We start from the raw sequence: 26,865 nt of genomic DNA on the forward strand, positions 1-26,865 counted from the left end.
GCCTGAAATCTTGAGACACTGATGGACAAATTGACCACAGAATGCAGTATTTTTCTATTGCAACCCCCACCCCGATCTCCGCACCGGAAGTTGATCAGCAGGGAACATAAATTAAAGGAGCATTCAACAAGGTCGTATTGTCATGCAAATAACGATAGTGTGAGTCGGGACCGGATCGTTGAGCAAATTGTCAATGTGCCCAACAACATGGTGTTGGGAAAATGTGAGTTGGGCAATCTGGTCTCAGAGAAAGCTCACCAGTTCTCCAACAAAGTTACAGGATAGGATATGTTTCGATCCACACATCGGGTCGGTGATTCATGGCCTTTTCAGTTTTTCACAGCTTATTGGTTTCTCACAGCCAATGAAAGAAGATGGCCCCATCATGTCCATTAAAGGGCAAGATTTATCTCATTGGTGCGTTTCAGCAAATTGCAGTTCACAACTCACTGTGTGAAATTTGACAGTTCAGAGAGAAATACCGAGTACTCGGGGATGAAAAAGTTCAGATCAAGTGGAGCGTGAAAAGGTTTTGGAGAGATTCTTCGCTGTCTGCAGTACCGGCTCATTTAACATTCTGGAGATACCTTTCCAAATGGCCACCGCAGTAATGCTGCACACTGCTGTGGCACTGACGATGATGCATATCTGGAATAGTGAGTATATTAAGAATATGGATGTTATTGGGCAATGAAGTTTATTATTAATAAACCGTTCACATGCGCACGTTTATAGCAATCTTAATGAATATTGAGTGGAATGGAAAGGAAAACACAGAAATAACTGTATGATTACGCAATGTTGATACATTGAAACATATATTTCCCCAACGAATTTCCCGTGTAAAGGAAAGCTTAATTTGTTTGTATGATTAGAGTATAATGGCTGAATGGATCTGGAATCAGGCAGATTTGTCCGAATTCGTGACGATGAAAATAGAACAGTGAGATTTATTTACTTTCAGCTTCAATGAAAATGTTTTTTTTTTAAATTCCATTGTTTGAGCAAGTTCTCGTTGGAATCGCCTACGTTAGAGAACTGTTTTCATTAATTACATGGACTTACCTCCTAATGAGATTTTTTTTTGAAACGGTCACTCTGAAACAGTGTAGTGTAGCACCTACACTAAGGGAGATGTATCGTCTCCGAAATTTCCCTCTGCAAACCAGCGGCTGTTTGGAAATGATATTCCAAACCGATTATAAATAGGAGTTGATTAGAACTGGAGATAAGTTGATGTTAGGAATCTACTCATCGGCGTCTGGAATGATTAACTCAGTGAATGTGCGTAGAACCCAAAGCTGCCGTTGTTCCTGGATGAAGGCTTGTGCACAACCGTGTTACTGTTACTTCTTAGTTAAGCCCTTTCTGCCACCACCTGTCATATTCAAGTAAAAGAATTTGAAAAATGTATATAGACTTAAATTTTCGAAATGTTTTACATCCTTGAAATCATTCTGCAATACAGTGAACATTTACGAATAATTTTGGTTTATTCTTCAATCATTCGAAGATTTGTAGTTTTAATCCACCATACAGTGATGGAATATGATTCGTTATCTATGATCTTATATTACATTATGTATCACATTTTATATTTAGCTTTCCCTTTTATCGCGTATCAGGAAAAATGCAACTAAACATTTTGTTTTGCAGTTCATATTCCTGTGATTAGTGCATGGGTGCGACGGTTCAGAGTTAGGGACAAGTTGAAATTTATATTCTTATTCCCTGATTTAGATTCTCGTGTAAAATGTGACTGTTTTTTTCTTACCTCGTTTCAAGTACTTTGTATAAAATGTTTAATACTTGACTGCCGTATCAAATGGAAACACCCAAGGAAACAGGGGCAACAAATAATTGGGAAATCCACATAGCATTCAGGCAGAATGCGCAACATCTATGAAAAAAAAATGAAGTACAAATAAACTCGTCCGCAGATGCATCTTAATCTGTCTTGTGTTTTTGACTTTATTTTTCTTCTGTTGAATATCCCGCCTAACATCCTGCGACCACACAACCTAATCCCACTACTTCACAAACAAATTTAATTCTGCATTTCTCATTTCAGGCCGCGTCGGGGATTGTCAGCCAGAACCGTCAGGTAACTTTGCTAACTTTTCACTGCGCGGAGGGCTGGGTGATTCAACTAATTTCTATTGAAACTCCAGTTGATAGGTGACTACACCATTAGACATAAGAGCAGAATTAGTTCATTCCACCCATCGAGTCTGCTCTGCCGTTCCATCATATCTGATTCTGGATCACACTCGAACCCATACACCTGCCTTCTCGCCATAACCATTGATGCCCTGACTAATCAGAAAACTATCAACTTCCGCTTTAAATATAACCAAGAACGTCCTCTGCCGAAGCATGTGGCAGAGCATGGACAGAGATTTACTACCGTCTGGCTAAAACGATCCCCTCTTACCTCTCTTTCAAAACATCACACCTCAATTTTGAGGCTTTACGCTATAGTACTAGATACATCGCTACAGTAACCATCCTCTCCTCGTTCACCTTAGTCCGTTAAACATATAGTTGGAGTCAAAGAGATTCTGCTCCTCCGCATTCCTCTCAATTTAAGTTAATACAGATTGAAACCAACCAAACACTCCTCACAGGTTTACCCCATTTTTCGCGAGGATTCACCTTCGTGAACCTCATATGAAATCTCCCTAATGGAAACACATATTTTCTGAGATATGCGGCCCAAAACTAGTGCGACCTCAGAACTAGTGCGACCTCACTAGTGTCTTGTACAAGCTCAGTATTACCTCATTGTTTTTATATTCTAATGCCCTTGAAATAAAGGCCTATTTTCATTCTGTACCACAGACTGAATCTGTAAATTAAGCTTCTGGGAACCTTGCACGAGTCTTGCAAAAAACACTGAGTTTTAAGTTATCACACCAGTTAGATAATAATTTGCACCATTGTTCATTTTACCAAAATGCATTCTCATACAATTCCTAACATAATGTCTCATCAGCCACTTCTTTGCCCGATTTTCCAATTTGTCTACGTTCTTCTGCAATCACATTGCTTTCTCGGCACTAACTGCTCCTCATACTATCCTCGTATCATCGTGAGACTTTGCCGCAAAGTCATAAGTTCTATTATCTAATTCATTGCCAAACAATGTAAAAAGTAGCGGCTCCAATACTGGTCCACGAGGATCACCACTGGCAGCCAAAATAAAAGTCACCCTTTATTCCAAGACGCTACCTGCTGCCTGTCAGTCATTCCTCAGCGCCTGCCAGTGTCTTTCCTGTCAGGAAATAGGATTTTATTTTACTTGGAACGATAATCAGTCATCTCCAGGCAGTGCAGATAACAGAGAAAGTACTTTCCCTGACCTTATTTTTCCCCAGGCTTAAATAAGCTTTCATTGTTAAAATCATCCTCTTACTGCTGATGCTGACGACACGCCAAGTCTCAGTTCTACTCTTTCCAACAAATTTTGGTTTCTATCACACAATAAATGTGGACTGTGTTCAGTAGGACAATGACAGAATAGCAGATCTGTCGCTCTCCGAAGGATGCATTTGACCTTGTCTTTTGGGGAGCGACCCGAATCTGCTCCTGTGACGACAGACTGCCTCCAGCTCTCAGTCGTCAACTAGTTTCTTTTCTTTCTGTCACGTTCAGGAGCTCAAAAGGGGTTTCCCTAACCTGACCTCCCGCTTGATCCCACGTTTTGCATGCAGAATTTGGAAATTAAAGGCGTCGTTTAGTAGCGAACGCGATGCGCTAAGCGCCAATTGCCCCCAGCTTCAACCTTTGTTTACCGTCGGTGGTTATTTTCTGATATTTTCCAGAAAGCGTGAAGCTGAGGTTGGTGAATGGCGGCACTCGATGTGATGGGAGATTGGAGATTCAGTACAAAGGAAACTGGGGGACGGTGGATGGTAACTCCTGGGATATGCCGGCCACGAATGTGGTGTGTCGGCAGCTGAGCTGCGGCGCTGTACTGAAAGCCTATGCTGGTAGTAGCTATGGGGAAGGATCCGGACCTGTTTTCACGCCGAACTTTCAGTGCAGTGGGAGCGAGGCCGCTCTTCAGGAGTGTAAATCAGATCCATGGGGTGACACTGGCTATTCACACAGTCGTGATGTTGCTGTTGTTTGTAAAGGTAAAAGTCATCTTTTTATATCAACGGTCCCGCGATTTTACTGTCCTCCGGCAAATCACTACTGTCAATACTCGAACAAAACGTACTCGGCGTATCCTGTACTGATGTTAAACAGCGTAAACATACTTGTCAGTCTGCACAACTACACGATCATATAACCAGGTCGAACAGCATCTGTGGTTGGAGAGAAATTCTCTGTAATACCATGAGACACAGGTGCAGAATTAGACTATTTGATCCAATGAGTCTGCTGCACATTCAGTCACCGCTGATCATTTCCCTTCCTCAGCTACACCCCACCCCCCAACTTCTCTCTGTAAATTCTCTTGCCGTGTCCATCAAGAGCTGATCAAGTTCTGTGTTAAATATCCCCAACGAACTGGCTTTCAGCGCTGTCTTTCGTAATAAATTCACAGATTTACCTGCCTCTCAACATCTCTGTTCTATATGGACGTCCCCCTTTCGTGAGGCTGTTCCCTCCTGTCCAAGAATCCTCCGACTTGAGAAACGTCCTTTTCACATGTTTTCCGACTAGGCTTTCAATATCCGAAATTTTCACTGAGATCCCCTCCCCATCGTTCCAAATCACAACGCGTACAGATCCGTGGGATTAAACCTTCTTCTGTGAGATTCCTTTCATTCGTGGACTCATCGTCGCAGCTTCTTCTGAATCTTTTTCAAAACCAGCGTATCTTTTTCACAGAATGCGAGCAGACAACTGTTAACCGTGCTCAAGGTTAAGCCTCACCAGCGTGTATAAAGCCTCAGCATCACATCCCTGCTCTTTTATTTTCTAGTCGTCTGGAAATGAAGATGCTAGAGCAAAATAATACATTTGCCTTAATCACCACCGACTCAGCCTGCAAGTTAACCTTTCCGGGTGCTTTGCACCAGGACCTCCAGGTCCCTTGACAGCTCAGATTTTGTTTTGAATTTCTCCCCGTTTACATAATAGTTCGCAACTTTATTTCTGTTACCAGAATCATGAACATACATTTTCCATCATTGTATTTCATTTCCCACTTTCTTCCATTCTCCAAATGTGTCGACGTCCTTCTGCGCCTGCACGTTTCCTCCACATTACCTGTCCTTCCACCAATCTTGATATCATCTGCAAACCTGACAACAAACCATCTATTTCACCATCTAAATCATTGACCTGCAGCGTAAACAGGAGCAATTCCAGAAACCCAACCCTGTGAAACACCACTGGACAATGGCAGCCAACTGAACCGGCTTTTCCCACTCGCTGCCTCCTAGCAGTCAGCCAATGATCTCACCGCGAGGATATCGGCACCCTTCGGGTTCAGGGGCAACCCAGCACTTTGGTACAGTCATATTTCCCCCAGCAGTGATCTCAGTTACCCAGTATCTAAAGAAAACATATATGGAAATCAACAAACATTCGATGCTTCGTGCTGACGCCATTCCTCAGCGTGAACAATCAATGGTCGTATTTTCTGTGCTTTATTCCTCTCGATGGATGCTGACTGATGTGCAAAGATCCGTCAGCATTTTGTGTCTGTTGCTCAATATTTCTAGCCTATTCAAAAACTATTGTGTTAACGTTTAATCTTTTGTTATTCCAGAAAGTAGGAAGGTGAGACTGGAAAAAGGTGGCAGTCCATGCACCGGGAGACTGGAAGTGAACCATGAGGGATACTGGAGACCTGTCTATGCTTCGGGCTGGGATCTGCTGGATGCTACTGTGGTGTGCAGAGAGTTGAGCTGCGGAGCCGCGCTGAAAGCCCCACACGAATATCATTTTGGAAAGGTTTTTGACTCCGTTATAACTTATAAGGTTAACTGCGACGGGACCGAGCCTGCTCTGCGGGAGTGTAAATCAGAAGAATGGAAATTCTACAACCATCCTCGACCCGACTATGCCGGAGTGATTTGCGCAGGTAAATTGAGCCCCTTTTCTCTGGGTACACCATGTAATTATTGATCCGGTGTGTCCGAGAATCTAAATAACACAAGCTTGTCGCTTGCTGCGAGAGATCGGGTACTAAATTTATCTGCTTAGAGATTATTCCTGTCATGTTGAGATAGCATTCTGATTTCAAACACACACATAAAAACGTAAATACGTGACAGTCGGCACAGCCACCAGAGCGATTGAACGGATCAAGCGACATCTGTGGGTAAGAAAATACAGAATGTTATCGTCAGGACTAACATAGACCAAACTCGACATTTCGGCAATTTCTCTTCACCACAGCTTTGGCTGGTCCCCCTACGTTCCGTCTTATTTCGAAGCTGTCAGTAAATTTCAGCTAATTGCGAAATATGAAAAAAATGTGATGAGTCCTGCAGGAAGTAAGGGATTAGGAAACTGCCCTCACATCTCTCAAGGATCTATGGTGTGGCGGGAAGATTGGATAGTGGACAGAGCAGGTGGTGTTGTCCTGTGTATATGAAATAACATTAGAACATTAGAAAGGGATGGTATAGGATCGAAAGGTGCATCGTCTCTCTGGATTGAGTTAAGAAATGAGAAGGGTAAAAGGAACCTGTAATGGTCCGTTTGTTGTTTCAGCGGTGCTTAAACAGGCACCTGATTCTCATATTGTGGCTGGAATGTAAGTGATCCTGGGTTTGAGTGTGGTCGCTGGTTCGGCTTGTCGGTATCCCTTTCTTGCCTCTGTGGGGAAAGTCAGGACATTCTTGACGTTACCCTATGGTGCGATGTGACCCTTCCTTAAATTAACTATAAAGCATGGAGCAGGTGATGTGTTACTGCTGCGAGATGTGGGAACCGGTAGACCCAATTGAGGGACATGGCGAATACATTTGCAGCAAGTGCTTGTTGCTCGAGAAACTCCAGCTTCATATTGATGAGCTGCAGTCCGAGCTTCAGACACTGCGACACTTCAGGGAGGGGGAGAGTTACCTGGACTCTGTGTACCAGGAGATAGCCACACCAAATAGATTAACTAATGCAGATTGCAGTCAAGCCCAGGATGGTGTGGCTATGAGTGAGGAAAGTAGGGGAATCCAGGAGGTATGGCTGGAGGAGATGCAGGCATTGCTCTTGTCCAACAGATTGGAGGCTTTAACTCCCTGTGAGGGCAGGAGCGGGGACTGCGGGGAGGATGAGCAACCTGCCCATAGCACCGTGGAGTTGGGGGCCATTCCAGAGGGGGGAGTCATTAGAAATGTTGTAGTAATAGGAGACAGTATCGTCAGGGGGGTAGATAGGGTTCTCTGCAACCGAGAGCGAGAGTCCCGAAGGCTATGTTGCCTGCCTGGTGCCAGGGTTAAGGACATCTCTTCTGGGCTGGAGAGAAACTTGCAGTGGGATGGGGATGATCCAGTTGTTTTAGTACACGTCGGTACTTATGACATAGATAGGACAAGCAAGAAGGTTCTGCTACAGAAATATGAGCAGCTAGGGGTCAAATTAAAAAAAAAACAAAAAAACAGAACCTCAAGGGTAATAACCTCTGGATTATTACCTGAACCACGACCAAATTTGGCTAGGTTAAATAAAATTAGGGAGTTAAACGTGTGTCTCAAGGACTGGTGTGGGAGAAGCGGGTTTTGCTTCTTGGGACACTGGCACCAGTGCTGGGACAGGAGAGAACTGTTCCGGAGGGACGGGCTTCACCTGAACCGGGCTGGGGTTAGTGTCCTGGCGAATCATATAACCAGGGCTGCAGAGAGGTCTTTAAACTAACTAGTGTGGGGGGGGGAGGATTCTCGGGAGCAAATGATTAAAAAGACAATGGAGAAGGTAATGGATGAAGGTAAAAGTGGAGGAATAAAAAGACAGAGTATGTCTCGAGGCGAAAGAATGTACGGAGATAAGCGTAAAGTTGTACAAAAGGAAAAGGTAGGAAATAAGTGTCAAACATATTTGAAAGTCCTTTATCTGAATGCACGTAGTATTAGGAATAAAATTGATGAGTTCACGGTAAAAATAAGTACGTACGGATATGATATTGTGGCAATTACGGAAACATGGCTGCAGGGTGACAAGGAGTGGGAATTAAACATACAAGGGTATTCGACAATTAGGAAAGACAGGCAAGAAGGAAAAGGAGGTGGGGTGGCTATGTTAATAAAGCAAGAAATTCCTGCAATAAAGCGAAATGATATTGGCTCAAAGGATCAGGATAACGAAACAATTTGGGTAGAAATAAGAAATAGTAAAAGGAAAAAAAAACAGTGGTGGGAGTAGTCTATAGGCCTCCAAGCATCTGTAACTCAGTTGGTCGAAGCATAAATCAGGAAATAGTTGGGGCTTGTAATAAGGGTACAGCTATAATTATGGGGGATTTTAACTTTCATATTGACTTCACTAATCAGCCTTGAAGAAGGGTTTATTGAGTGTATTCGGGATGGTTCCTTGAACAATACGTTACTGAGCCAACAAGGGGGCAAGCAGTCATAACATGGTCGAATTCCATATTCAATTAGAGGATGAGAGGCTTGGATCTCAAACAAACGTACTGAGCTTAAATAAAGGAGACCAAGATGCTATGAGAGCGGAATTGATTAAGATGGATTGGTAAAATAGATTAAAGGCAAGACCGGTACTTGATCAGTGGTGTATATTTAAGGAGATATTTTGCAATTATCAAGAAAAATATATTCCACTGAAAAAAAGGGTCTAAAAGAAAAAAAATAGTTATCCGTGGCGAAGCAAAGAAATAAAGCAAAGTATACGACTAAAAAGAAAGTTATATAAGGTAGCTAAATCTAGTGGGAAGATTGAAGATCAAGAGGCTTTTAAAGATCAGCAGCAAATAACAAAAAAGATTGATTAAGAAGGGGAAGATAGATTATGAAAGTAAATTGGCGAAAAACATAAAAGCAGATAGTAAGAGTTTTTATAGTTACAAAGAAAGAAAAAGGGTGGCTAAAGTAAATGTTGGTCCCCTAGAAGATGAGACCGGGAAATTAATGGAAGGGCACATGAAGATGGCGGAAACGCTGATCAAATACTTCGTATCAGTTTTTACAGTAGAGGACACTCAAAATATCCCAACACTCGATAAACAGGGGGCTCTAGTGGGAGAGAAGCTAATGACGATTCAAATCACCAAGGAAATGGTACTTGATAAATTAATGGGACTGAAGACGGATAAATTCCCTGGACCAGATGGCTTGCATCCTAGGGTCTTAAGGGAAGTGGCGGTCGGGATTGTAGATACATTAGTGATAATTTTTCAAAACCCGCTGGATTCGTCAATGGTCTCGGCAGATTGGAAAAATGCTAATGTAACTCCTTTATTTAAAAAGGGCAATAGACAGTAGGCTGGGAATTATAGGCCAGTTAGCCTAACATCTGTGGTTGGCAAAATGTTGGAATCGATGATTAAGGAAACAGTAACAGGGCATTTGGATAAACATAAACATAGGACAAAGTCAGCATGGCTTTACAAAAGGGAAGTCATGTTTGACAAATTTGTTGGAGTTCTTTGAGGACATAACATATAGGGTAGATAAAGGGGAACCAGTGGATGTTGTGTATTTGGACTTCCAAAAGGCATTTGACAAGGTGCCACACCAAAGATTATTACTTAAAGAAAAAAAAATCATGGGATTAGGGATAATATTCTGGCATGGGTGGAGGATTGGCTTTCTAACAGAAAACAGAGAGTTGCGATAAATGGTTTATTCTCAGACTGGCAGTTGGTGACTAGTGGTGTTCCGCAGGGGTCGGTGTTGGGACCCCAACTCTTTACAATCTATATTATTGATTTGGAGAAAGGGACTAAGTGCAAAGTATCGAAGTTTGCTGATGACACAATGATGGGAGGGAGTGTAATGAGTTCGGAGGACATTGAAACCCTGCAGGGGGACATAGATAGGTTGAGTGATTGGGCAGACATTTGGCAGATGAAATTTAATACTGACAAGTGTGAGGTCATGCGCTTTAGCAGGAAAAATAATAGAGCAAGATATTATCTAAATGGAGAGAAACTGAAAAGTGCTTCTGTGCAAAGGGATCTAGGGGTCCTGGTGCAGGAAACACAAAAAATTAGTATGCAAGTGGTCAAGAAGGCCAATGGAATGCTGGCTTTTATTGCTAGGGGGATGGAGTATTTGAACAGGGAGGTCTTACTGCAGTTGTACCGGGTATTGGTGAGACCACACCTGGAGTACTGCGTGCAGTTCTGGTGTCCATTTTCAAGAAAGGACATACTAGCTCTCGAGGAAATGCAAAGAAGGTTCACTAGGTTAATTCCGGGGTTTGGTGGGTTGATGGATGATGAGAGGTTGAGTAGATTGGGACTCTACACATTGGAGTTCCGAAGAATGAGAGGCGATCTTATTGAAACATATAAGATTGTGAAGGGGCTTGATCGGATGGATGCGGGGATAATGTTCCCAATGATGGGTGAAAGTAGGACCTGATGGCATAATCTTAAAATAAGTGGCTGCCGTTCCAGGACTGAGATGAGGAGAAATTTCTTCACTCAGAGGGCAGTGGGGCTGTGGAATTTACTGCCCCAAAGTGCAGTGGAAGCGACTACACTCAATAAATTCAAAACGGAGATAAACATTTTCCTGGATAAAAATGACATTAGGGGATACGGTGAGCCAGCATGTAAGTGGACATGAGGCTAGGTTTAGATCAGCCATGTGATCTCTTGGACCAGTTTTCGATAATCTGGAAGGGACGGAGAGGAATTTTCCAGATTTTTTTCTCCTCATTTGACAATTTTTTTTTCCCCCGGGTGATCACATAGTTTGAGCGGGATGAATACTAAAATAAAATGGGCGGCATGGTGCCCTGTTGGTTGGCACTGTTGCACTTGTTGGATTCGGTGAAAACTAGAGTTAAGATTGGATCATATTTTAATAAGATATTGTTACCTTATTACTAATTTAACTTCAAGTCTAGTGCACTTATAACCTATTTAATATTATGTTATGTTTTTTTTATATATGAAATGTAATAAAAAGATTGAAAAATAAAGAAAGAAAGAAAGATTGTATCAGCCACGATCTTGCTGAATGGCGGAGCAGGCTTGAGGGGCCGATTGGCCTACTCCTGCTCCTATCTCTTATGTTCTTATGTTCCTGTCCTTGCCTCCGTGGGGTAAGTCAGGCCGTCTTTGCCGTTAACTTGAGGCTGTAAAGTTCCCTTCCTTCCCTCCGAAGCCTTCACTGCAACCCTCGCCTGTAGCCCTGCCTGCAACCCTCGCCTGTAGCCCTGCCTGCAACCCTCGTCTGTAGCCCTGCCTGCAACCCTCGTCTGTAGCCCTGCCTGCAACCCTCGCCTGTAGCCCTGCTTGCAACCCTCGCCTGCACCCCTGCCTGCAACCCTCGTCTGTAGCCCTGCCTGCAACCCTCGCCTGTAGCTCTGCCGGCTCCCCTTGCCTGAAGACCTGCCTGCAACCCTCGCCTGTAGCCCTGCCTGCTACCCTCGCCTGAAGCACTGCCGGCTACCCTCGCCTGTTGCCCTGCCGGCTCCCCTTGCATGAAGACCTGCCGGCAAACTCGCCTACGTCCTCGCCTGTATCGCTGCCCAGTTCAGCCGTCGGAGTGAGACCGGAGCCTTGCCACGCCAACAGAAGGAACTATCTATCGTTGAGCTTTGAATTGTCTCTTTGTGTCCCTGTGTTTAATGTCCGTGTATGAGTCCCGTCCCTACGTCCTCTCTCCAAGAAGGGGTCCTGACTCTGTGTAAAGCCCAGGCCAAACGCCCTGTTTCTAATGAGGGGTATTGGCTCTGTATTCTGTGTTCCTGTGCTCCAGTTCAAGGCTCAGTGTTCCTGTGCTCCAGTTCAAGGCACAGTTTTCCTGTGCTCCGTGACCAAGGCTCCGTGGAGATTCCCATCCCGGGTTCAAGGCTCTGAGGAGTTTCCCGTCCGTGTCTAAGGCTCCGAGGAAGTTCCAGTCCGTGACCAAGTCCATGTCGTGGCCCAGGCCCTGAGTCCTGGCCTCGTCCAGCCGGTGTCTGTGTCCAGCTACGCCGCTCCCCGCTTCGGCATTGATCTAGACCGAGAGCAAATTGCTCTAGACCTAGACCTAGAATGCTTAGACCAAGAACTAGTCTGAGCTTCATGTAGTCGTCCAGCCCTGGAGTCCCGCGTCTCTGGCTCGGAGTCCTTGTCCAGCTTCCCAGTTCCTGGATCCTCGCCCAGGTCCCACTTTTCTCCTCTAGTTTTAGCCCGGGCCCTGCATCCTAGTCTCGTCCAGAGCCTGTGTCTTGTCCAGCGTCGTTTCTACTCCACTCCCCTTGCTTTCCTGATACACCGACTTCTCTCCCTAGTACCTCAGAGCCTGTGTCTTGTCCAGCATCGTTTCTACTCCACTTCCCTTGCTTTCCTGATACACCGACTTCTCTCCCTAGTACCTCAGTGTCTGTGTCTTAAATCTGGGTCCGTTCCCAACGCCTCCCGTATGACAGAACCGACTGGCAGTTTTACAAAGACTTCCAACCAACATCCAGAATGTGGATTACAATTTGCAGCAGGAGATTTCTGAAGGCAGTGTCAGAAGAGTAGTGCCGTGATATTGGTTGGGGGCTTTAAAATGAAAATGGATTGGGAAAACCAGGTCAGTACTGAACCTCAATAGGGGGAATTTGTTGAATGCCTAAAGGATAGCTTTTCAGAACAGCTTGTTGATGAGCGCACTGTGGGATCGGCTGTGCTGAATCGGGTGTTGCACAATAATCTGGCGGCGATAAGAGAGCTTATGGTTCAGGAACCCTTAGGGAAAGGATATCGGAATATGATGGAGTTCACTTTGCAATTTGATAAGGAGAACCTAAATCCCAATGTGTTGGCATTTGAGTGGAGTAAATAAAATTACAATGACTTGTGAAAGGAACAGAACAAGGTGACTGGAAATGGACACCAGCAGGAAGGACGGCAGAACAGCAACGTTTGGAGTTTCTGCGAAAAATGAGAGAAGGACAAGACAGATATATGGTAAAAAAGAAAAAAAAACGAATGGAAGAAGGACACTATGCTGGCTGCCAAGTGAATTGGGAGCCGAAGTAAAACCAAAAGAGACGGCGTACAAAGAAGTCAAAGCAATAGCGAAGATCAAGATTACAGAAGGAAACAATAAAAGGTAATTCGGAACGAAAGGATGAAGGATGGAAGGACGGTGGCGACTAATATAAAATTATATAAAACATTCTGCATGTTTCTGCATGCAGAATCCTGCATGATTAAAATATTGCAATTATTTGAGGAACTTAAAAACAGGGTCGACAAAGGAAATGTAGTAGAAATGTTGTACTTGGATTTTCAGAAGGTCTTTGATAAGGTGCCGCACATGAGAGTGCTTAGCAAGATAAGAGCCATAGAATTACAGGGGAGTTACTAGCATGGGTGGAGCATTGGCTGTTCGACGGAAAACAGATTTTCTGGTTGCCGATTAGCAGTGGAGTTCCACAACGGTCGGTGTTGGGACCGTTGCATTTTACGATGTATGTCAATGATTTGAGCTATGGAATTACTGGACTTGTGGCTAAATTTGCCGATGATACAAAGATAGCTGGAAGAGAGTGTAGTGCTTAGGGACTTAGGGCAAATACGTGACAAATGAAATACAATGTTGGATAGTGTATGGGAAAGAAATAAACGGGCAGACTATTATTTAGATGGGGAGAGAATTCAAAATGCATAAATGCAAAGGGACTTGGAAAGCCTTGTGCTGGATACCATAAGGGTAACTTTCAGGCTTAGTTGGTGCTGAAGACAGCAAATGCAATTTTGCCATTCGTTTCCAGAGGTACAGAATATAAGAGCTGGGATGTGATGTTGAGGATCTATAAGTTGGTTGCAGACCACACAGTATATTGCTTGCAGTTTCGGCCTCATTATTTTAGAAACGATATACTAGCATTGGAGAGTGTTTAGAGAAGATTCGCGAGAATGATTCCAGGAATTGAGGGGCAGCTCTTGGGCTGTGCTCCCTGGAGTTCCAGAGAATGAGGGAGGTTCTTGTAGACACACTCGGAGTGTTAAAAGTCCTGAAAAGATTGAAGGGCGATGTCAAACGGAGATACGGATACACTACTTTCGTCAGAGGATGGTAAATCTGTGGAATTTGTTGCTCCGAGCGGCTGTGGACACCACGTCATTGAGCGCATTAAAGGCAGAGGTAGGTAGGTTCCTGATTAGTCAGGACATCAGAGGGTTTGGGGGGACGGCAACGGAGTGGGGATGACTGGAAACATTGGATCAGCCATGACTGATGGACCGAATGGCCTACTTCTGCTCCTATATCTTATGGTCTTAAGATCACACTCACGTCCCTCCGGATTAGATTCCACATTCATTCAGTGAGAAAATATGAACATGATTTCAGATAATCGCTATTGCTTGGTATCATAACAAAGAACCGTTTGCCTTTTTAGTTACAACAAAATACCTTCGACCTCAGAACGTGCGTGCACTCCCCTTTGCGTTGATGATGCCGTCTGTGTGCTTCTGTGTTCTTTTCTATTCGTTCAGATCTGCAGCGTTGCATTTTAAGTTTCAAATGCAAGCAAGTTTTGCCGTTGTGTAACTGCCATCGTCTCGCAGAACCAGTAATTGAAACTACAGTGTATGAAAACAATGTGAAAAAAATCAGGGTTAATGCAATTCCGAAATTACTTTTTCGTAGAAGATTAATCCCAGATATTGTCACACTTGTTATGATCAAAAGCTATCGGGACTGCAGGAAAATTGAACCAAATTAAACCACTGGATGAACTGAATTAATCACCTGTCCTGAATAGAGAAAAAATATGAACAACCTCGTTCCACTTCGGGACAATGCTGTAGATAGCCTGAGCAGGAAACAGAGAAGAAGGGATTCACAGGGAGTTCTCGACCTCATAAAACTGGAGATACGGCTGTAAGGGGTTTCTATGAACAGTAGAAAAGAAAATTGCTCCGTAGTACATGCTGCCGTTTCTAGAGAGCTACAGCTTCGACTATCGGGTTTCCAGAATCAGATTCGGAATTCATATTCCCGGCATTTGTCTTGAAATATGTTAACATTGTAGCAGCAGTAGAATGCAATACATAGAAATATAGAAGAAATGTGAATTGCACTAGGTATATAATATGCCATCCGGCACATTCAGCTAACTCCGCCACGTCATCATATCTGATCCAGTTGTTCCATAAATGTCATGTCATGTGTGTATGTATGTGTGAGTATATATATATATAACATGGTGTGTGTGTGTGTGTGTGTGTGTGTGTGTGTGTGTGTGCGTGTGCGTGTGTGTGTGTGTGCGTGTGTGTGTGTGTGTGTGTGTGTGTGTGTATGAAATAGTTAATTTCAATAAAGAGTGCAAAAACAGAAAAAAGAATAGTGAAGTCGTGATCATGGGCTCATTGACCATTCAGATGGAAAGAAGCTGCTCTTGAATCGCTGAGTGAGAGCCTTCAGTCTGCTGTACCCGCTTCTTGATGTTACCAATGGGAATTGTCATGTCGTTGGTGGAAGGACTCACTTTAATGATTGACACCGCCTCTTTGAGGAACCGCTCCTTGACGATGTCTTGGATATTACAGAGACCAGTTCTCATGATGGGACTGACAAAATTTAAAACTTTTTCAGCTTACAAGATCCTTGCAGTTGTCTCGCTGTAGCAGACGGTGAGAAATACTTAATGGTTTGACAGTTATTTAAATCAATTCTTCATGACAGCCGTCAAGCAATTATCTCTCCATCAAATCCCATGAAGCAAACACGGTTTACACGGTAGCAAATTGTGCAACTGAGCCCTACTATGGTTTACATACTCAGTGATTTCTCCGCCTTTGACAAGGGAATCTGTTCTCAAAACATCCGGACAGCATACCTAATATATATTTTATATGCCACCTAGAGATAATTTTTTCAATATGATTCTTCGATTTTACTAACCTCTATTCAGTTAATTTTAACAGCCCTTAATTTTTAAGTAACTTTTTCTAAAACTGGTAATTGCATTGGCTTTCTGGGCTTCCATCGTCTGGAACCATTTCTGCCTTCTCTTAACGTCGTCAACTGCCAGATACTTCGCAGGACGATATTGGTATTCACTAGGGAAAAAAGGTTGTTGGAAAGGCAGGGTCTGATTCTGCGTATTCTGTATAACGTTGTGATGGGGTAACCCCGTGTTTCCAATATACCTAATTAATTGTTCAATTAATAGGGAATATTGTTCATGACACAGCAGTTCACATTAAAGATATTTTGCACAGGGATTTGCATAACAGGCTTTCGTAAAAGTGAGGCACAAGGGTTGCAAGGCAAGCTGAATCATTTTGATATTGCACTGTGCTGCAGGAGACAGAATCCAATGATAGAACAATGTTTGTCTTATTGTTAATCTGCGAGCAATGTTGCATCCAAAGGGTTGTGATTGAACTTCTGTTGTGTCCGATGTGTATCAATAACTAGGAAATCAATGTTTGTCGTAAGATTATCAACTGTACAGAGGAAGCAAAATTGATAGATATCTCATATATAATACAACAGGATATGGATACAAAGAGAATATTGTCGCTAATCAGAACTTCATACAGCTGTGGTTAATCCACACTTGTGATACAGAAATATTGCTAGGAAATGAGCACTTCAGTGAAGGAGACAGATTGGATAACCTGGGGAAAAGTTATATTCAAGAAATTAGGTAAAACAAAAATAGAATACAGAGTTTCTCTGGTGTTCATCTGTACATTCAATCATAGAAACATTCAGTGAAACGCGACTTATAAGTCGAAGATGAACATCGGCCCTGATGCAAAGCAGCATGTTCACCAGTCACCAACCCTGAATAACTTGAACATATTTTGAATGCGAGTAAGCCGGAAAAACAGATGAAGCCTGAGCGATCTTTGGCAGGACGGGGTAACACCTTACAGACCGGGAGGGAATGGGATCTTGATCACTGACACTGTACAGTGTTACAGTACATGCCCCGCCAACGTGTGAACCAAGATGAAACGTGCTTTGATTAATGCATATATATTATAAGAGGGCAAGCTGGTCGGACTTAACAATGCTATAGAATACACAGCGACAGATATTTAATCTTATGGTGACATAGTTGGCCTGGAAGACTCTGAATGACATCTTGAATGTACTGCCAAAGAGAAAATGTCAACATGTGAATGCTTCTTCCAGATAACCTCTATTCGCTGCAAAATTAAAAAAAAACAACTACAAAAACAACAACAACAACAACAAAATCTACCTCTTCTGATCTGGTTATATCTTGCAAACTTTTTTTTTTGTCAATTTCGGAATGCTATCCCTAAAGGTCGTGGTAAACAAATGCAGAAACTTTAAACCCTGGCCTAGATAAATGCATTTTCGTTAGCTAGAGGAGATGCAGATGAAGATCCATGGAGTTTATTTATGGTGACTGCAATGACAACCGAGTATTGAAAACAGTAAACTCTATGAAAGGTGTTTAACAGTCGCTTCGCCGAGCGGCTTGATTTCGGGGGTGATAACACCCCTCCCACACAGTCCATTCAAACTTAGGAAATTTCGTTTGGGTGCATGCTACGTGATGTGTCCCCTGTTACTAATCAGTACTCCGATTGACAAAGAGTACACAATATGCGATTAAATGATACGTTTATAACTCTTATTTTGACTCTGTGGTTAGTACAAGGGCAATATATAGAAGAAAAAGGGTTGCAATCTTATTAAACACTCTGTGCACAATCGTTGGAGCTCAGTCAGTAGTCCTCCTTCCAACATCCGATCCTACGGATGCCCGCTCGGAGTCCACATTGCATTAGCATTAGTAGTGAAGCCGTACAGCGTGTTACATGTGGAATATTGGAAGTGGATTTTATGTGAGAGTTTGGATGAATTTGTAGTATTCGTATTTCCTCGAGGTGTCATCTGTCATGAAACTGAGGTTTTCGAAAAGTTAAACAAGAGAATCGACGAATGCTTCGTCTATTAAATTTATGGAAGTTTATTCCATAAAGTTAACTCATGTAGTATCGCTGCTGGGGTAGCTATTACAACACTAAACTTTTTTGTTGATAGGACACAGAGAGTCATACTGAGGTATTGCTTTTGTCTTTCAGTTTTGCGACCGAGGAAAATCATTTTCCATGCGTCTGTCGTATCGCTGAATGAACTGCTTTACAATCCAAATTTCATGATTAATAGCTCTGTTGATGACATCCAAATACTGATACTTTGGTTTGTTAAGAATATTGCCTGCAGTTACAGCTGGAATTAGATCAAATGGTAATGTGCGGAAATGAATGCCTTTAAGAATTTAATTCAGATGCATAGTGTTATACTTTACGAAATAAGAAGACATCCGAACATATCGGATTATTATATAGGTCTTGAGGTCTTTTGCTGAACATAGAGAACCAGGGGTGAGTACTTTGCTTACCGGCAATGACATGCCAATTAGAAATTGGTAAAGTATATTTGCATCATTGGCCGAGGATTCGAGCGTGATTCTGTTGAGTACGCTATCTTCATGCCAATGTACTTCTAAAAATCTATTTCAATTGTAATTGACGTGATATGTGAATGCTACTATTAATCTTGACAGGATGCAGAAAAACATCAGAATGATATTGCACGGACAGCCTGAGATCTTTTAACAATAGATAACGCTATTTTTCACTAAAGCAGACTGAGATGTTACCTTATCGCACATATATAAAGAAAATACTCGTTGCATAGACAACAAGTACGGCAGCGGGTTAACTACCGTGGATTGTCTGGCCGGAAAGCAGCGCCTTTCTGCTGCCGACTCACTGGCCGCAGTGCTCGGGAAAAGCGACGCAACAAAGTTCTAAAATCTTAAGTCAGCGAGTTGTTTGTTATGTCACCCCCTCACTGTGAAACGGGGACACCTCTTGTTCCCTAATTAGGGAGAGAGCGAGCCTGTGATATGACACATTATCGGCTGCACGTCGTTTTGGGAAACTGCATGTCTGGGTCTTTATTGATAGTTTGCTGCCCGCTTGAGTGGTCGATAGAGGTTGCTGATGTTTTTCGTTGGTGGGTGGGGTTCTCGCTGCGATGCAGCTGCTTGTGCGGGGGAGGGGGAGCTGGATGTGTTTCGGGGTTCCAACGTTTTAACTGTTATTCAGACTTTAGGACACTCCTCTGTTTTCGTCGATGTTTGCGAAAAAAATATAATTTCAAGATGTATATTGTCGACCTTTCTGTGGCATTAAATGTAACTATTAAGACACCGGAAATCTGCAGTAGCCAACAAAAACGCTGCTGGAACACAGCACAGGGTCTCAGCAACCATGCAAATGAGTAAACGATTCGGAGAACACTTCTTAGGACAGTTTGGAAAGGGGCAGTCGCCTGAATGAAAAGATGGGAGGTGGTGAGGAAATATAACTAGATGTGGATAGGTGAAAGCAAGTGTGTGGGAAAACTATAGAGACGCGTAGAAGCAATCTGCCACAATTTGTCAGTTCAGAGAAATGGAAAGAGGAGGGATAGCAAGGGGAGTGCTGTGTAGGTGAATCGCCATAAGAGGCTAGAGTCGGGAATTGAAGACGAGGGGAGGAGAAGCGACATTTTTAACTCCAAGGATGAAACCATATTTATGCCATCGGCATAAAATCTACAAGAACGGTAAACGAGGTTTTGTTACGTCAACCCGAGTGTGTCCACATCGTGGAACAAGTGGAGCTACGGACCGTCATGTTGCAAGAGGAGTGGAAATTAAATTGTTGGCCTATGGGGAAGTTCCGCTTGTGACAGAGAAAAATGAGCTGCAGATTGATGAGGTCTCACTGTTGTAGTGGGGGCAGCACAGAAACAATAGTTACATTAGACGATCTTAGCATTTCGTACGGGTAATTTTACCTTATCTGGAAGGACTCGGTGCTGCCTGTTATGGAGGGGAGGAAGTGCAGAACAAGTGCAGAACTTTGACTGCTTGCAGGGATAAATGCCCGGTGAGTGATTGGAGGAGAGGCATAATTGGAGACAGGAACTGCGGAGGGAGCGATGTCTGTGGAAAGCGTCGTGTGCATACTTAGGACGGGAGGCATAAAAATTAATTTTGCGTAGCGTCCCTTTTGAGATGGAAGAAGTTACGAAAGTCATATGTTGGATGTGAAGCCTCAGCGCTACCTAATTTCAACGGTAGGGTACAGCAGCACTGCATTGTTTTCCAATGTAGGCGCCGCCGTAGGTATGAACCCAACATATAAGATGACAGAGGGACTAGTAAAAATATACAGATGCAAGAAGTTCAAGAATCTTTTGGAATGGCGCTTTTGTAGAAAAAATAGAAACATAGACTAGTACAGCACATTACAGGCCCTTCGTCCCTCCGATCCTCAAACCCTGCCTCCAATATAACCCCCCAACTTAAATGCCTCCATATACTTGTCCAGTAGTCTCTTAAATTTCACCAGTGTATCGTGCTCCACCACTGACTTAGGCAGTGCATTCCACGCTCCAAACACTCTCTGTATGAAAAACATTCCTCTAATAACCCCCTTGAACTTCCCTCCCTTTACCTTAAAGCCATGTCCTCTTGTACTGAGCAGTGGTGCCCTGGGGAAGAGGAGCTGACTGCTACTTTGTCTATTCCTCTTAATACCTTGTGCATTTCTATCATGTCTCATCTCATCCTCCTTCTCTCCAAAGAGTAAAGCCCTAGCTTCCTTAATCTTTGATCTAAACCAGACAGCATCCTGGTAAATCTCCTCTATACCCTTTCCAATGCTTCCACATCCTTCCTATCACTATATCACTATAGGCGACCAGAGCGGGACGCAGCCCTGAAAGTGTGGACGAACCAGAGTTTTGTAAAGCTGCAACATGACCTCGTATCTCTTAAACTCTATCCCTCGACTTATGAGAGCTATCACCCCATAAGCTTTCTTAACTACCCTATCTACCTGTGAGGGAAAGGTTGATGAAGGTGGATTAAATATAACCATATTGATAAAATTCGCCAACCATTATTTATTTGAATGTCAGTGCAGTCGGTTAAACAGGCGATTCTTCTTCCCATCAAGTCCAGAACAATATGCAGTGATCTTGACTGAACTTAATTCCCATGTTTGCATTCCTCGCCATTATAAAATTCTGAATGAGAAATAATGAATGTGGACTTATCATTTAACCATGATCCCTTCGTCGAAAATAGAAACTTAGTTTCATCAGATTTATTTCATGTTTGAAATATTTATCTCCTATATATAACGCTTACTTCATTTTTTTGTATACACGTAATTCAGTGAATACTTAATTCCACCATAGGGCGACGATGGGGTAAGTTACAGTATATATTTTTTACCATTCCATTTCCGCGTATTCTCTTTGAGAAAAATGAATGATGCCTTTGGAATTCCGATACAGACGTCACCGTATCTGGAAATAATAATTATGATGATGATGATGATGATAATGATAATGATAATAATAATAATGTTCTTACTTTTTTCCTTAATTATAATGATATTTTCATGCCTTTGGTATCATACCATAAGAAATATAATATAATTTCTTATAGTAAAAGATATAAAAAAGAAATAAACGTGTTAAGAATCTATAATCTAGCCTTAATTAACGACAAAGAGAGAAGGTAATTATGATACAGTTCCGATATCCCATTATGAAATTTGGACGTGGGAAAAACATGCCATCTGCTTTAGAACCACTTGGGACTTTATATACAATGAACACAATAGGAATTCCCTGCATATTGTTTAAATGTTCTTTTTCCTCAGACCACCGAGCTCCAAGATTGGTGTCCGGAAATGATGAATGCACGGGAAGATTGGAAGTACAATTTGGAGAAACCTGGAAAACTGTGTGTGATCTACACTGGGATATGAATGATGCCAGCGTGGTGTGCAGTCAACTTCAATGCGGAGTCGTTGTTGCTGTGCGGGGAGGAGCTTATTTTGGAGAAGGAACAGGACTTGTTTCGACTCATGCCTTTGAATGTCAGGGTAATGAGTCGAGTCTATGGGACTGTCCATTTTCCTCAGGACCTCATCGTTGCACCCATGAGAATGATGTTGGTGTGATCTGTTCTGGTGAGTACCAAGGATCCAGAAATCTGTTATCGACAATTCTCCCATTAGCGATTTGCAAATTGCATCAGCGGAGCACTGTTCGATATGATTTTCATCTGACATTGACTGACAGATTAAGAGGATGAAAGTGCCGAAAGAATAAAATAATGATTGACTTCAATTTGGTTTCGACGAAAAAAATTTGGATATTTGAAGACTTCAATAAGCTGTAACAAAAATCACCAACAAAAGCGTAACAATTACGCTGTTAAAATCACATAGCCTGGAAGTTTGTAGTTTTGCACATTTACTTCTGCATCAAGACACTGAGTGTCCTTAAAGACGTGAAATTTGTTTCATCGGGGAACTTAATGGCCAGCGTTATGCACGATGACACACGCTCACAAAAACGTGCATGTTAAGTTGCGTTAAGTTCACAAAACATGCAGAGACATTCGCATTTCTATGTTCGTAGGAAAATAGTTGGTCACGCAGCGTTATTATAAATTAAGCAATACATTATTGCAGTGGAAAATATATAAAAAATGCGAACTGGTATATTCCTTCAGAAATTGTGTGAAATACATCTCGCAAATTTACTCAGCACGCCTTCCAAATTATACCGTACACCTTAACGTGAAAATTAATAATTCGAATAAATTTAATGATACTGGATTTTGTCACATGTCTGAATACAGGCATAAAACTGATTAAACATTAAAATGCAAAGCAGGTTTTGTAGCTCTATAAGGGCTATCTCTAAAACACAAGTGAATTAAATATGATTTATTTCAGTAGTGATACGTTGATGGATTATTGAATATTGCCCGAAACAATTCTCCTTTCTTCTGAACGGAACCACACAGATAAATTTGTGTGGTACTGTAGATAAATAGAAACCATTGTTTTTGCCGCACAACTTTGAATCATGCATCTGCACTAGTATTGAAAATAAATGATTATAGCGAGGTAACTTGTTGCAATAGCGTTTGGATTTTACTGCTAGAAATTTAGAAATAATGACTGTAAAATGATAAAAAAACAGCAGAAAGATAAATAAAATATCAGCTATATAGCTGTTAGTTGAACGACAGATAGTTTGATAATTCACATAGTTTATAATCATCAGCGGACATTTGTTGGGACCTAATGTGATTAACAGCTTGAAAGTTGCTTATGAACCTAATAAATGAGTCGTCAGTGAAATTAGCAAACATGGATACAGATAATGGAAAAGTGCAAAGAAAATATACATCACAAGCAAAGACAAACGTCAATTTAATCGTCAATAACGAAAAAGGAATTCGAAAATGTCCCGTGAGAGTGCTTAATATTTGAATGCTTGATGCATCCTCAAATATTACATATAAATACGAAAATCAATAAATATAATACATATTCATATCGGCCATTGAGTGGGCAAGAACTGCATGGGTCGAATATGGTGCTGAATAATGGTATTTTCAACTTCGACAGAATATAACATTTAGAGTGATGGGCATCAAACTGAACGATCAACAGAATCAGCAGTATAGTATAGAAATCAGGCAAGGAAACCCTTCTTCACCTGCATGGCCCAATGTTTGAAACAATGGTATCCATTCTGTTAAAAAACAAACCTTCAAAAACGCGAGATTCCTGTCATGGTATAAGCAGATTATTCACAACACTTAAAAATGCCTTTGAAAAATGTTTGCGGGTCAATAAGATTTTTTAAAAAAACATGTCTGCATTGTGCTATACTCTGTTATTTTCGCAAGGCTCTGCCGAGCAGGCGCACTGGATGGCGGTACTATCCTGTGCAAGTTTTTTTTATTATTAGTTTATGTCGCGATTAATTAACTGACTTCCTTTATTAATAAAACAGGGAATGATGTCGCGCGGCTCGTTGATGGGGGCAACAGATGTTCCGGCCGGGTGGAAGTTCAGCACGGGGACCAGTGGGGAACACTTTGCGATGAGTATTTCAGTTTGGAAGATGCTGCCGTGGTCTGTGAACAGCTACAGTGTGGTGCAGTAAATGCAACTCCCAGAGATGCATACTTTGGCACAGGAAACGGGCCAATGTGGAAGGATAACTACATTTGTTTAGGCAATGAGTCCCGATTAGCTGATTGTCAAGTCTCAGCGTGGAGTCAGATCAGCTGTTCGCATGGAGATGACGCCAGCTTGATCTGCACCGGTGAGTGGTTGAAGCATTTGTCTGAATGAAACCCTTCTTTGGTCGTAGAGATATCCCTCACAGAGACAGAAATAAATAAATAAATTTTCATTCAGGTGTATCCAAAAATTTCCTGCAAAACCATGTCACGAAACTAATATTTTTGTGGTAATAATCACCGTTTGCAATTTGGACTGTCTTACTGTGGATATCCAGACCTTGAGTACACAGTGAATAAAACCAAAATGTGAGGAGAAAATATTTGAAAGTGCAGAGAATTATGTCAATTACTGTTTCAAGATAGTAATTTTTAGTACCAGTTTAAAATCTGTAAAAATAAAGATGTAATATTTGCAGGTGAGTTAACTCATTATAAACCGTTGACAAAAAACGATGACTGATAATAAAAAAGTAAAAGGCTTCCTTTATGTTAGGCGAGTAAGACTAACACCTGAGACAGCTCTGTGCCTGTCTTTTTTATCCATCGGATTGGGAAGAGAGGTTAAATGGCTTCTGGGGTGATTGTCTTGTAGGAAATCAGTGTATAAGCTAATCTTTGCCGCTAATAGCTGAAAATATCTGGGATACATTGGCTGATTATTAACTGTTCTACACAATCCCATCCATATTGTAGATGACATTTGGTCTCTGCGGCTGACCGAAGGGGGAAGCCGCTGCGACGGCCAGGTGGAGGTTTATGATAACGGCAGATGGAGCAGAATCCAGGATAACTTCTGGAATATCGATGAAGCCAACGTTGTCTGTAATCAACTGCGTTGCGGTGTGGCCACATCCTCCTACATCGCCTCGGGGCACAGAGGGAAAGGTGGGCCCGTGTGGGTGACCGACCTTCAGTGTGAAGGAAGCGAATCACATCTCCAAAATTGCAGGAGATCCATATTGAATCGGACTTCCTCCGACATCATCGGCGTCGGCGTCCTGTGTTCAGGTGAATAGCTTGGAAAACTCGAAATTTTAATTTGTAATATTGTCTGGCTATTAATTATATATAGATAAATTTAGACACACTGAGACCTGCAAAGATATTTATATCTCCATTTGTTTAATCAAATCGATGTGGATAATCATATCCACTCTTGCAGGATTTCCAATTTATATACCCACCACAGCTTCTCCAACATCCCCGCTCCTAAAACATACGAGCGAATTTATTGCACTCAATTAACTTAGTAGCTAGTACAAGTTGGGAAGGCGCATAGAAAACTGAGCACGAATGAATAAAAACGTAATTATCTGGACTAAATGTACAAACTTCGCAGAGAAGTTCAGCATTAATTCTGCTTCGCTTGAACTACGAAATTGCTGCAATGTTTTCAACAATTTATCCATAATTCAGGATATGCACTGAACGGAATCGTCCTGGCAGATAGACCATTTTCCAATTGATTACAATAAAGTACCAATGGTTCTACCTGCTCTCTCTCTCTCTCTCTCTCTCTCTCTCTCTCTCTCTCTCTCTCTCTCTCTCTCTCTCTCTCTCTCTCTCTCTCTCTCTCTCTCTCTCTCTCTCTCTCTCTCTCTCTCTCTCTCTCTCTCTCTCTCCCTCTCTCTCTCTCTCTCTCTCTTGCCCCAACCCCACCCACACCCCTCACTTATTCCCTCTATGTTATTGCTAGTTTCATTGTTAGTCCTTTCCAAAATCAGACTTGCATTCAGATCTCAATATATGATGCTTTAGGTTAAAGCAATGGCACAATCGGGAACCTTCAGGTAATGTTACAGCTTGGTCAGACCCCACTTGGAGTACTCTGTTATATTCTGGTCAGCTTACTACAGAGTAAATGCGGATGCTGTAGATGGTGTGCAAAGGAGATTGACGAGGATTTTGCCTAGATTGGAGAGTGCGCGTTATGAGAGTGGGTTGAGTGAACTCGTCTGTTTCTTCCTGGAACGACGGAGGGAGATAGGTGACCTGATAGAGGTGCATACAAAGATAATAAAAATTATATTTTGGGTCATTTCTTAGGAGTGAAATGGTAGTACAACGGGGCATTGTTTTAAGGTTATTGGAAGTGGATACAGAGGGGATGTACGGGATAAGATTTTTACAAAGAGAGGTGGGTGCATGGAATGCACTGTCAGTGTTGGATGCGGATACAATTGGGTCTCTTAAGAGACACTTAAATGGATACTTTGAGCTTAGAAAAATTGAGTGCTATGTGTTGGGGAATTTGTATGCAGTGTAAAGAGTGGGTTACATGCTGGGCACATCTATGTTCTTTGTTGTATGCTGTGAAAAAAAGGAAATTGGTTGCTCAAGGAAGGGATTCTGGAGGGGGAATTTGAAACAAGAAATTTGCAAGTAAGTGAAAAAATGAAGCGATGGTACTGAAGCCTGGCATTATTTCTGATCGGAACCATTAGGGATACGGACTCAAATAAACGTTCAAATACGACGGAAATAATTGTCTTTTACTTCAAATATTTTTTCGCTACATCTTTTAATGAAATAATTTGGCGATATTTTTGTTCGTGCACTAATACCTTTTTTCATGGAATTTTTATTTTTGTGCATCAGTATGTCTAGTTACCAGGAGTGTCTGACAGAGATCAATTTTGTGATATTAATTCTGAAACAGCATTAATCGTTTGTTAT

At 42.1% G+C, this 26,865-nt stretch overlaps 1 protein-coding gene across 1 annotated transcript; it reads left to right on the forward strand.

The window, feature by feature from the left end:
- Window positions 1-481: 481 nt before the first annotated feature.
- On the forward strand, window positions 482-25,205 carry LOC132387334 (scavenger receptor cysteine-rich type 1 protein M130-like). The gene is made up of 7 exons (XM_059959685.1): window positions 482-656; window positions 2,072-2,104; window positions 3,825-4,139; window positions 5,729-6,043; window positions 21,797-22,108; window positions 23,955-24,269; window positions 24,883-25,205. Exons 1-7 carry the CDS (start codon window positions 596-598, stop codon window positions 25,203-25,205), a joined length of 1,674 nt encoding a protein of 557 aa, XP_059815668.1. The 5' UTR covers window positions 482-595.
- Window positions 25,206-26,865: the final 1,660 nt, after the last annotated feature.

The sequence above is a fragment of the Hypanus sabinus genome, unplaced genomic scaffold (assembly GCF_030144855.1).
Source record: "Hypanus sabinus isolate sHypSab1 unplaced genomic scaffold, sHypSab1.hap1 scaffold_1749, whole genome shotgun sequence".
Lineage (NCBI taxonomy): Eukaryota > Metazoa > Chordata > Chondrichthyes > Myliobatiformes > Dasyatidae > Hypanus > Hypanus sabinus.